The 12,968-nt window shown below is 38.6% G+C and overlaps 1 protein-coding gene across 1 annotated transcript in view; it reads left to right on the top strand.

Annotated features, from left to right (window-relative positions):
* The window catches only part of MAOB (monoamine oxidase B), a 105,573-nt gene that overhangs the window by 29,653 nt on the left and 62,952 nt on the right, over positions 1–12,968 (top strand). The window contains exons 2-3 of the mRNA XM_082378193.1: positions 7,808–7,902; positions 9,347–9,484. Coding sequence (XP_082234319.1) covers positions 7,808–7,902; positions 9,347–9,484 — 233 coding nt within the window. The remainder of the gene's footprint in view (positions 1–7,807; positions 7,903–9,346; positions 9,485–12,968) is intronic.

Genomic DNA, 12,968 nt, shown 5'->3' with positions numbered 1-12,968 from the left:
ATCCAAAGAGAGTGGTGGGGGTTGACTTCCTTAAAGAAGCCACTTCACTTAAGTCATAAGAGGTAAAGCAGGACATGCAGGCACAGGTGAAGGTATATAGCTGGATTTATTATGGAAAGATGATATTTTTATTTTCTCAATAAAAAATGAAGCAGAGTCACCAGTCGAAGAGGGCTGGGGGCAGGGGAGGTGGTGTCATGGAAGTTTAAGAAGAAAAGGCATGAAATAACCATTTTGGACAGTGGGAAATTACATACTAAGGTTCAAAAACATTATTCATTTAATTGCGTGAAGGTATCTGTCAAATATAATAGTCTTAATTTTAGAAAAGAGATATTAAAATATTCTTCCCATGATAAAAATGTTAGCAACAGAGAAAAAATTGCTTTACCTCTTCTCTGCTATGGTCAGTGGGCATATGTCCAATCTGTGATACAATTTATCCATTTGTTTTGTTATAGGTTAAAAAGAAGGTGGTTTAAGACCCGGTCATTTTTTGTGTGATGCACAGTTTGAAGAAATAATAAAACCTGGGATGTTATGCCAATATTGTAAGACGTGGGTCTATAGATAAATCATCTATACTGAATCAAAGGATGATGAGACATGCTATAAAAAGGCTTGAGTTGCCAATAAGCATTTGTGGGGAGGTGGAACTTAAGGAAGCAGAGGCATGATTAATTCCCTGGCAGGCCCAGCCTGCCTATCACTATATGACAACAGCAGGCCCAATATATGCAAGTAATTTGGCACACATAATCTTTGTTTCAACTCTGCCTGCAAGGTACATCCCTGTTTTACAGACTGGAATTAGGAGGAGTTCAGAAGTTATTTGCCCAAGATCCCACAGTGCCTAAGAGGCAAAGTGGGGTCAGAACCTCATTCTTCCAATTTCAAAGCCAAATACTTCCTAAGATGTTGGATCCGTTCGTTGAACAGATATTTGTTGAGTATATACCATGCAACAGGCAATGTTCTAAGAGCCTTATATATTTTGCCTCAATTTCTTTTCACAACTACTTGATAAGGTAGGGAGTAAATACTTCCACTCTTTTACAGGTCAGGAACTTGAGGTTTAAAGGAGGGGATAAATTTAATCACCTAACCAATGGTAGACCCTGAATATGAGAGATGTCTAATTTTTCAGAAAGATGAATATTTCCTTTTTGAAGTGATACAAAGCCAATTTCACGCAAGGAATTAATTAAGACAATTGGATTGGTAAGTGTTGGGGCCCACTTCTCAGAATGAAATCTAGATATTCTGGCTAAAAGCACCTAAATTTGTTTTTGATTTGGGGTAACTGAGTAGATGTCCTAAAGTGAATGAGGAAACTGGATCCCAGCTACAGATACCCCTGAAATAATTTGCCCAGACAGCAACAGATATTTTGTTTTTCTATACATTTTGGCACTAGTGTTCATTTTTGTGTGGCAGGTCCTCTCCTGATATTAACCTAACAACTGAGTCCAGGACCTCTCACTGAGATTTAGAGTGATCCTTTTTTACTTTTTCTGAGAGTATAATTTTCCCTAAAATGAATTGAACCTAATGAACATACAAGTAACTTCATCTGAGTTCCATTTGAGGCCCTGTCTTCACAAACATTGACAGCTTGTTTTGGCTTTCCGGAAGCCTTTTATCAAACCACAAGGTGGGTTTTGGCCAGACATGGAGAGCTTTCAACCTATCTCCAAACAGTTGGTATGAAATAACAGGAAAAGCCTCTCTCCAAAAATAATTTGAGTGAAAAGTTTAAAATTATAGAGCTCCCAAAATATTCTTGGGGATTTAGATGCAAATTCTGCCTCAGCCTACCTTCTCCTGGCCCACCATGGTCTCCTCATTCTTATTGTAGGTGCCCTAATAAGGGGTAAAGTATTCATTGCTATGGTAACCGTGACTCAGGGCTCATAACACACCTTGGGGGAGACAGTTGGGTAGGGCAAATTGTCTAGAGCCTGAGCTATATTTTGGGGGATGAGATGGTATTAAGTGAAATTTTCCCAGGAGAACAAAGGCCTGGAAACACTAAACACAGTGTGGGATATGGAAAGAACCACAGGGGGAGGGGATTCAATATTGCTGGAGTATAATGAAAACTAGGGATTTCCTTACTGGTTTGATGAAGAGCCCTGCTTTGGAACAGGAAGAGCTGCCATCTTTGAAGCCATGCACGGAGCTGACGAATCAGTAAGAACCCAGGAAAATGGTGACCTCTGCCGAAGCCGTATCCCTATTAATGAGATGAGGCCCAGATAGCTTAGAGCAGAGGTTCTAAACTGGTAGCCCATGGGCCTTCCTGCTGCACTGCATGTCTTGAAAGAAGAAGAAAGAGGGAAACTTCTAGTTTCTTACACTGTTGTTTCACCATTTCCCACTTGGTGGAACTAAGTACGCTTCCAGCCTCCCCAGGAAGCTCCCTTTCCAAATATGTATATTACAGTCACCCTCTTCCCACCCCTGTGGTGCCTCGCCTGTTAGGCTTCGTTCTCTTCTAGAAGCAAGTTAGGCTTGGATATCAACTCCTTGATAACGTGCAGCTTAAGGACAGTGGTGTGGTTGAGAATGTTTGATTTGTAGGGGGGAAGAGAGGAGGGGTTATTTTTGAGAGGGGATTCTGTGACCAACCCACCACCAGTTGTAGCCACAATGGCTACAAATTGACCAAATGGACCAGTTGCTTTAGGTAGTATTTCCCAAAATATGTAAGGAGACATTTCTGCCCTTGAGAAAATCACTTCCATCCCCTGTCCCCCAATAAGTTTTAGAGACTAAGAAATTATGTAAATAGTGTATAGTATCTCCTGATGGAGGTATGCAATACGTCCAGCTGGATAGAAACCAGTTTAACTTTTTGTGTGTGTGTGTTTATTTTTATTTTATTTTACAGCAGCTTGGTAGCATATTACTAACAACCATTGTTGATACAGAAAATGTCAGCAAACATTTGAACATTTGTACTTAAACAATGCTTCATTCATCTGTTTTTTTTTTTTTTGGCTGTGTTGGGTCTTTGTTGCTGCGCGGGCTTTTTCTAGTTGTGGCGAGCGGGGGCTACTCTTCGTTGCAGTGCACGGGCTTCTCATTGCAGTGGCTTCTCTTGTTGTGGAGCACGGGCTCTAGGCGTGCGGGCTTCAGTAGTTGTGGCACGTGGGCTTCAGTAGTAGTGGTGCATGGGCTCTAGAGCGAGCGCAGGCTCAGTAGTTGTGGCGCACGGACTTAGTTGCTCCGCGGCATGTGGGATCTTCCCGGACCAGGGCTCGAACCTGTGTCCCCTGCATTGGCAGGCAGATTCTTAACCACTGTGCCACCAGGGAAGCCCCATTCATCTTTAAGTTGGGCAAACCTTAAGTATTTTGCAATTAAAAATATATATAATCTAAGAAAACCCACCTATTATTTCAAATAATCATCTTCATAATTTTGATTTTATAGCCATTTAAAAAAAATTGAGATATAATTGACATATATTAGCTTTAGGTGTACGACATAAAGATTCAATATTAGTATATACTGTGAAATGATCACCACAATATGTCTAGTTAACATACATCACCACACATAGTTACAAAAATTTTTTTTCTTTGGATGAGAATTTTTAAGGTCTACTCTCTTAGCAACTTTCAAATGTACAATACGGTCTGATTAACTATAGTCACCATGTTGTACATTACATCCCCATGACTTATTTATTTTATAACTAGAAATTTGTACCTTTTGACCACCCGATTTAACTTTTCTTTTCCAGAATTTTTTATTGTGAGAATTTTCAAGGAATTATATACACTCATATACCTACCAACTAGATTGTACAGTTAATATTTTTGCTATAGTTGCTTTATTCCGTATTATCCATCTATCCATCCCTCTCTTTATCTATCAATCCCTCTTTTTTTTGATGCATTTCAAAGGAAGCCACAGACATCGGGACCTTCTACCTCTAATTACCTTAGCACGTCTATCCTTAACCAGCTTTGTTTGCATCTGCAGTTTCTTGTCCTCCAACAAGCACAAACATCACATGTTATTTTTGTTTTTTTGTTTTGTTTTGTTTTTATCACAATGCTTTTATTATAACAAAATTCACATGTTTTTTATTAACACCTATTGATGTCACTCAAATTTCATGCTCCACAGGGCAGACTTTGGTCTAATGCTTTGGGGTTATGAAGACACCACCTATGTAATGAAATTCCAGGTTATTTAAAATTGTTGTCCTGTCTCATGTAGATTAATCACAGAATGGAAAGGGGGTTAATCATTCATTTTACAGATGGGGAAAGTGAGGCCCAGAAAGGTGGGGACTCTTGTTCAAGGTCATACAGCCCATTAGACCTATTTGGCATAGAGCTTTTCAACAGAATGACAGTGTTCTGCCTTGTCCTTGAATGAGGCTATGTGTTCCTTTCACTCTGGTCCTTGCACACCGCTGACTGCCTTGGTCTTTGGCTCACAAGGGTGTTTCAGCGGCGAAGTAAACCTCCTGGGCCACGCTCCAAGCTAGGCTCCCAAATGACTGCTTTGTAACTTCATTTCTTCCAGTTACTTGTCACATCTCATCCAGATCTCCTTTCCTTGGCAACGTCCACATTTTATTCTGTTCTGCTAGAATTCCAAATGAATCATCTCATTTTTGGTGAAAGGAGATGTTGAAATGAAGAAGTGTTCAAAGTATTCTACAGCAGGCCTGTGACCCTCTTCTGGGCATTTGTAACACCCAGCTCTTTCAGAGACTAAGATCTAGGGAGTGGGTGAGCCAAAGGGGGAATGGTATCTCTCCTATTTTATATTCTACCTTAAAGATGTTTGTGATTCTAAAAATCATGTTGGTAAAATAAATAAATAAATAAAAATAAAATAAAAATCATGTTGGTAATCCATAGAAGGGCAATGAGATATTTCACCCTTAAATCACAGTCAAGGAAACTATCGTGGCATCATATGATTATTTTCGATACTTAAAAAACAGTATTCTTAAAGGAGTGTGTGTTTATTTATATATATTCCATTGAATTTCCAAAAGGTGAATTAAGCGATTAGTTTTATATAACAATTTTTAAAATGAAGACTATAACACACAAATTTGGGAAAGACAAGGCTGTAATTTCTGGGTTTGCCTCCTTTTTTCATGGGAGACCATATTGAGGTCAAGCAGAAACAAATTTTGTCTACCATGATTATAATACACGAAAGAGAACCCACTCCTTTCACACGACAAAAAAAGACAAGAGCTTGGCTATGAAACGAGACTCATTATGATTGCTGACATTTTAGGGAAATGCAATAATTTACATGTAAAGCGTGATGAAACAATTTTTATGGTTTTAAATGTATTCTGAAAGGCCTTGGAAGGCAATCTCATTGTAGTATCTCAGAAGCAGCCGCATCTGGAGAAAGGTTGCTATGGCAACTCATGAAAGCTTGATGTTTTTTTCTCCTTTTCAAGAGCATAAATCATCCCACGGCCTGAGGCTTCAGTAAAGGTCTCCTTTATTTTAGAAGCTATTGCCATTTGTTTTTGTGTTGTATATTTTGACGGTCTAAGAGAAAACAGAGCAAAGGGCTTCCAAGAGGACTTGGAGTCTTTTTCATATCTGGGGGCAAGATGTGAATGAATAACATAATTCTAGACTTTGCTTCTCAGTGATCAAAGTGATGGTACATACACATTGATATGCTTAGTTTATATCATGTGTTGTTTCAGTTTTCAAGAAAGTTGTGATCGGTGCGTTCTCAGGAAAGAGGAGTTAGCCTGGACTTGAGGAGGAACTGTTTGGCCAAAGCACCTCTTAATGAGTAGTTCAATGGCGGTATCCTAGCGGGCACTGCGACGCTCTAAATGTCTTCAGATCTGCCTGTAAATGTCTTGGTCCCAGGGTTTTGGGCACTGACAGACTCCAGGTGGTTTTTATCAATATAGTCTTTCCAAGAAAGTTAATAAAGAAATATTCTATTTTTAAAACTCGGCATGCTTTGAGAATTTTTTTTAACAACATTGGCTTTGTATGTTACAGGAAGTAATGTGACTAATGAAGAACACACAGTTCACAGAAACAGAGCCGGCTTTTAGACCGAGCTCTGCCATCACTAGTTGTGTAACGCTGAGCAAGCTCTTGAATCTCTCCCAGACTCCATTTTCTAATCTGAAAAATAGGAATAACAATGAGAGCCTCAAAGGCTTATTGTTAAGAACTTAATGTGTGTGAATATTGGAAACTGTAGTGCTGTACAAATATAAGGTGGTTATTATAATTGGTTGGCTGGCTTTCTTTCCAGCTCTTTTTCTTTGAAAAAGTCAAGGGTATCCCTTTACCATTTCCGGTGTGAGGAGAAGAAATCAGTTTCAACGTGTGTCAATAGTTTAGTTTCCTATACTATATAAACAAATATATTATGTTTATATAGACACCATTTCAGCCATTTGTTTATTTCTTGACTAAGTAATTAAATGTCATCTTTGCTGCAGGGTATTAAATGAATACATTCAACAAACATGTAAGTGCCAACTGTGTACTAGCATCGAGGACACAAAGACTAGATAATTAAATTCTTATCATTCAGGAAGTAAGTTTCCTGAGTTTCAAGGCCACGGCATAAGCTGTTCAGGTTGATGCCGTGAAAGAGGGGTTGTAATCCAGCTCACACTCTGCTAGCCAAGCACCGATGTGAGCTGCATTCACCCAAAGAAAGGATGCCTTTTTGAAATTCACCTGCCATGAGTGTGTGCCTTTGTTACCGAGTCCAAGCTCGCTCTGTTCACCGCTCGACTGGCCAATAAATCGGGAGACGAGGTGTTGAGGCAAGGAATAGCGACTTTATTCAGAAAGCCAGCAAACCAAGAAGATGGCAGAGTAGTGTCTCAAAAGAACCATCTTAATGGGGTCTGGATGCCAGTTTCTCTTATAGAACAAAGAGGGGGAGGAAGTGAGGAAGTAAGGTAAAAAGGCCATAAGTCTTGCAAATATCACCTCGAATGGCCAGCCTCAGGGAGGGGATGTGTTAATTTCTTCTTTCTTGCAGCCTTTCACAGGTGGACAGGGTCAGGATCTTTCCCTGAACTTTAAAGGCACTTTGGTTTAACATTCAGGCAGAGGGGCAGGGTTCCCTGAGGCAGGCTATTATGTATAGACAGTATCCTTTTAGTGAACAAAAGCAATGGGAAGCAAAGGTTAAAGTAAAAGAAACAGATCCAGCATGTAGTCAGATTTTGTTCTTCCCTGTAACACCTTCTTGTCATTACACAAAGGTATGGAATGTGCTAGCAGTGACCCTGATGTTTATGTGGTTCGTGATGTTCTATGGAAGGCTTTCAGTGTTTCACCATTTAGTAAAGGCTGCTGGCCATTTTTGTTATCTGGAGTCAGATTGCCTGGATTTGAATACTGGCTCTGCCTTTGGCCAGCTGTGTGACCTTGGGTATATTACTTGACCTCTCTGTGCTTCTCTTTTTACATCTGCCCACTTCATAGAGTTGTTAGGAGGATAAATAAATTCTTATATGTAAAACACTTGGAATAGAAACTGGCATGCAGTCAGTGCTCAAAATGTTCCTGTTTTCAGTGATATCTTTACCTGCCTCTACTCTGTGTTGAAGAGTTCAACAATCAACGTCTGAATTCTACCTACAAATGCCGCTTTCCTTTAATGAATTTAATCTCACATTGGTGATATTTTTCTTTTTACCCCAGACCCTTTTGTTTGTGTGTGCTAACATGGACTTTTCTCATTGGCTGTTAGCATGAGGAGCTGATCTGCAGTCCCTGTAAAGTGTTTGATTCTGATTTTTTCTTGTATTTTCTCCCAGGTATGGCAGCAGCCAAACTCCTGCATGACTCTGGCCTGAATGTGATTGTTCTGGAAGCCCGGGACCGTGTGGGAGGCAGGACTTACACCATCAGGGTAAGACAATAATGATGGGCTGGAGAAACATGACACTGAAGCTGAGTTTCTTGTTTCTTTCTGAAACTCTTGAACTTCATTTGACTCTTTTTAAGAGAGTGAAAATTACTCTCCACAGCCTCTCAATTTGCTTCCTTTTCAACCCTTTTCTTCTGTCCCTTTTCTCACCTCATGATACTTGGCACTTGCCCAATAAATGATTGCACCAATAATTAGGTGTTTGAAATACATTAGTGAATAAGACAAAGACCACTGCCCTTGTGAAATGTATGTTCCCTTTTTTTTAAGTTGGGGAACTATACAATCAACAAACAAACAAACAAAAACAGAAAAGGAGGACCTGCTCTGGTGTCCCTGACTATTAGGAATCCAGTTATGTTTGGACACGTTCAAACATAGGGAGTTTTTCTAGTCACTCTTTTTCAAAGGTTGGTCCTTAGTCGTTTCAAGTGACGCTAATTCATAACCATATAGAAAACTTTCTGTTGAACATAAGAGCAGTTTCAAAGGTTTGAATTAGGACCAAATATTCCCTAATGCTATCTTTCAAATGTCTGGATGAGCAAACCACAAAGGAAGTGGTCATTTCCTGGATGGACTTAGAGTTTATCATACTAAGTGAAGAAAGTCACACGAAGAAAGACAAATATCATATGATATCACTTATATGTAGAATCTTAAAAAAATGATACAAAGGAACTTACAGAACAGAAATAGACTCACAAACGTAGAAGGCAAATTTATGGTTACCAAAGGAGATAGAGGGGGGAGGGATAAATTAGGAGTTTGGGATTAACAGATACACACTACCATATATAACATAGATAACCAACAAGGACCTACTGTATAGCACAGGGAACTATATTAAACATTTTGTAATAACCTATCATGGAAAAGAATCTGAAAAAGAATATATATATATGTATATATACACATATATACATATATACACATATATGCATATATATATATATATAAAACTGAATCACTTTGCTACACACCTGAAACATTGTAAATCAATGAAGAAAAAAAAGAAAAGAAATGGTCATTTCCTTTCTCGCTTTTCCTCTAGCATTAGGTGCCTCAAAATTAGCCTGAAATGCTAAGTAAAGAGAAATTCATCAGTAATTCACAGCTTACAAATCTAAGCCACTAAAACCCAAAGCACGTTGTGGTATGTATTGAGAATGATGGGGTTCAGAAGTCTCTTGCCTATTTCAAGGTCAATCAATTTTGCTTTACATTAAGGAATGATTCAATAACTGTTAAGTTGCATGACTGAAGTAGAGTTGCTAACAGAATCCAGTTTTCTATGGATACACCTCAACGTGTGTCTAAAACCTATGAAATGCCAATTTGCTTATTTCAGGGCTGTCTTTTTTTTTATCTTACGAATAACATTTTCACATATATTTATTTTTATTTTTTTTCCATGGGAAAACAGAACCAAAAAGTTAAATATGTGGACCTTGGAGGATCTTATGTTGGCCCAACTCAGAATCGTATCTTAAGATTATCCAAGGAGCTAGGATTGGAGACCTACAAAGTGAATGAAGTAGAGCGTCTGATTCACCATGTAAAGGTAAGCCTGCACCAGCCTTTGAAGGATTTGAAGATTTCTCTATTGGTGTTTTCCATATATGAATTCCATATCCTCCCCTCAGACAATCTCCTTCATCCTTGAATGATGCATATGTATTTTATAAGTATATTTCAACCATTCTGAGAATTTTTTTTTTTACTGTTATCAAAGGAGAATTCTAAACCTATTTGGGAAGGTTATCGATGAAGTGGTATTGCCCATTTGGTAAAAAGTTTAACAAAACCAATAGAGAAAAAAACATTTGTGATTGATTTATTAAATACCTCTATTAAAATAACTGGGGCTCTTTCATGTGATACAAAAACCTGTGTATAGTTTTACTAATGCTGCCCTAGACTTCACATTATAGAGTATTTGCAGTATGTCTAATGTAATATTTTGAAATTTGGTCATTATGTCCTATATAGAGGCTAAACTCACTCTCTTTTAGAGATTTACATAAAAGTAAGTCAAGTCTCAAATTCCATCTTTCATGGGGAAGCTCCATTGATCTCCCCCAAATTCCTGTGAGTTTACTGGGTTTCCAATTCCCGTGATCATTTGTGGCTCATGGTTCTTGCTTCCATGATACTTATGCTCATTCACACTCATGGCCTGTGACTATTCTTTCCTTTGTTCTATGTCAACCTGGGTTCAAATTCATCTCTTTCTCTTGATTTTCTTCGGACCACGCCAAGCATTTGTGTACAGCAAAATTGACTGAAGTTTTGAACAGTGTGGGTAAGGGGTTCAATTGCAAAAACATAAACAACTTAGAATTGAATACCAGACGTTCTAATTCAAATAAGCTCTTCAATCAGCGTGCCCCTGGGGATTTCTCACTGGCCACATTTCTCTGTGGAGTCCAGTCTCCCACCATGTTTCTGCCTTTAGACTCTTCTGGCATCTCCCGGATCCTTGTTTTCCCAGCGTCATTGTCTTGGTCCACAATGTCACTGATGTTCTCTGACAAGCAAAGAGTCACCTACCCTGGACCCCACTCTGAAGTCCCACGGAAGGACTGGCAGAGGTTTTGAATTTCAGTCTTTCCTCTCTCTTCCTCACTTGCCTCCGTAAGTGGAAGCGAGCAGTATAGAGCCAAGTTCCTCACCAGAAGAAATCATCCATCCCCTTAGGAGACAGAAGAACTCGCAACAGTCAGTTTTGATATACATAACAGTGTTGACACCTGGTTATTATTTGTGGGTGATAATATCAAGAAGGACAAATAATAGACTGTACATTGTGAATCATTTAATAAAACAGGAAATAAACATCTATCTGATTTGGTATAATGCGGGTAACATTTATACATAAATGTTTTGGTTGATGTTCAGATTTTGTTTTATGAGCCTTTTCACCTTGCTTCCCTATTTGTCTAGTGGAAAAAGAGACACATGAATTAGAAATGAAAATGTAGCATGGTGATAGAGTGATTTGTTGAACATCCATCAGCAACACTTAGTAAACATCCTTCATTGTGTTCCTTGCTTTTATATGTAGCTCATCTTGACTGATTTCTTCTGTCTTTATCTTGTCCTAACATTTAAGACTTGCAGAGACTGAATTCCCAGAACACTAGGATCTCTTTTAGGTTTCTCCCGACAAAGGAGATGACTAGAAATTATATTCACTTTTCTGTCTGTGTGTGGGCAGGGTTTCTTGGCAGTCAGGAGCTAAGTTCAGGACGTTTTGTTTATCTGGAAATCTTACGGCCGACATTATGTTCCTTGTTTGAAAGAGATTGCTCATAGTCATCAACTGTGGAAACGATGTAATACTTGAATTTTTCAGAGTGATGACCGAATAATGCTGCTTTCTTAAGCTATTTCGTATAATCCACGTGCAGCTAAGAAAATATAATTAAGCAGTATCTCTGACTTGATACAGAATAAATATATATGCCAACATTGCTTTGTATGAAATTCAAAATAAATGTTATTGCTTTTGAATTATTACAAAAGGAAAGCATGTTTATTGTAAAAATATAATAAGAAAATGTGGTAGAGAAAAACAATTTAAAAACCCCTCCAATAATCCTATCTAGAGAAAATCACTCTAAAATATTCTTTTGGTACCTAGATTTTCATGTTCCTATATTGCTATTTTCTGACTTCTGCTGTACGTGTTTGATATACTTACTTACTCTCTAATTAATTCTCATCCTGACACTATTGAAACACTAATGAATTTATGAAACAAAGGTTTTTTTCAGTCTTGATAAGGGTGCTAATTTGACCTCCTTGTGGCTGTATCCAGTGAAGCGCTACACGATAATAAATAACAATAAAGACCTTAGCGCTAAGAAGTCCTCCCCAAACTAAATATTTGTTCTCCACCATCATCACCTCCATGTCTTTGCTCATATGTCATTTTTCTTATTTTGAACCTGTAAAAAGCATCTCAGATGACTCCATCCATTTCTGGGATTATTGAGCAGAACTCTGATAGCTGATCTGCTACTACATGCCGAAGAATGTAGTTCAGAAAGTTGTCTTCTCTGTCATGGTAGGCAGTACTTTGGCCATTTGGACATTACTCTCTATTACCTATTTCAATAACTGCTGTTCCCAATTGCAAATACTGTTCCCAAGTGGTTCATGCAAATATCTAGTATATTTCTGCCTTGTTTCTTCAGCGGACCTGCATGTATTTCTCAACCCAAAGCCTGAGAATATCAAGAGTATCAAGTGTGTTACTTCTCATATTGTCAGATCCTGCAATTCAAATCAGCCTGCTCAAGGACTCTGGTTTTTTTCAATTTCTTACATGGTCGTTAAAAGAAGACAGAGTTTTACGTGCAGCCTTAATAACATTAAGCTAGGGAATTTGGATATGATGGTTGGAATTGAAACTGGTGAAATGGAACTACTCACAAAAGGGGGCAGGGGGGTGCTACAGCAGCCCATGATAGGATAGCTATCCAAAGGAAGGGTGTGTTTCCCAAGAAACAGGACTCCCAGTATCACCAGTTCTCTGATAGTTCTGGAAGAAATGGTCTGTTGACAGATGGGATGTGCTCATGCTGGACCCATAACAAGCATGCATCAACCCCTGGTGTGCTGTGATGTGCAGGGCGTTTTGCTGTCTGCCTCTGATCTGCCAGAAATGTTTCCATCTACTGAGTGGCATTCATTTTTAGTACTACAGTAGATCTGTCTTATGTCGCTAAAATGTGGTTTTCCAAAACCTTGTTTGTGATTCAGAGACGTGATACCAAGCTATACTGGGATTTAATTATCAGTGGGAAAAGTGATCGCTTCAGCTCAAATCTATATAATTTAGAAGGTGTTTTCTGCACTTCTCAAATCAGTGATGCAGTCCTTCCTGCTTAACAATTATTGTGAAACATCTAAGGAAGTTTTTAATCTGTTTCACAAATCGTCATGCTAATTTCTGCTAGGTTAGTTTAGAAGGCAGCTGTTTACATGCCTTGAAAGTGACTTGTGAAAAATGTTCCGTTTTAGGGACTATCTCATAATTA

Source organism: Balaenoptera borealis (genome assembly GCF_965194805.1).
Source record: "Balaenoptera borealis genome assembly, chromosome: X".
Lineage (NCBI taxonomy): Eukaryota > Metazoa > Chordata > Mammalia > Artiodactyla > Balaenopteridae > Balaenoptera > Balaenoptera borealis.
This window is presented reverse-complemented; position numbering and strand designations above follow the sequence as displayed.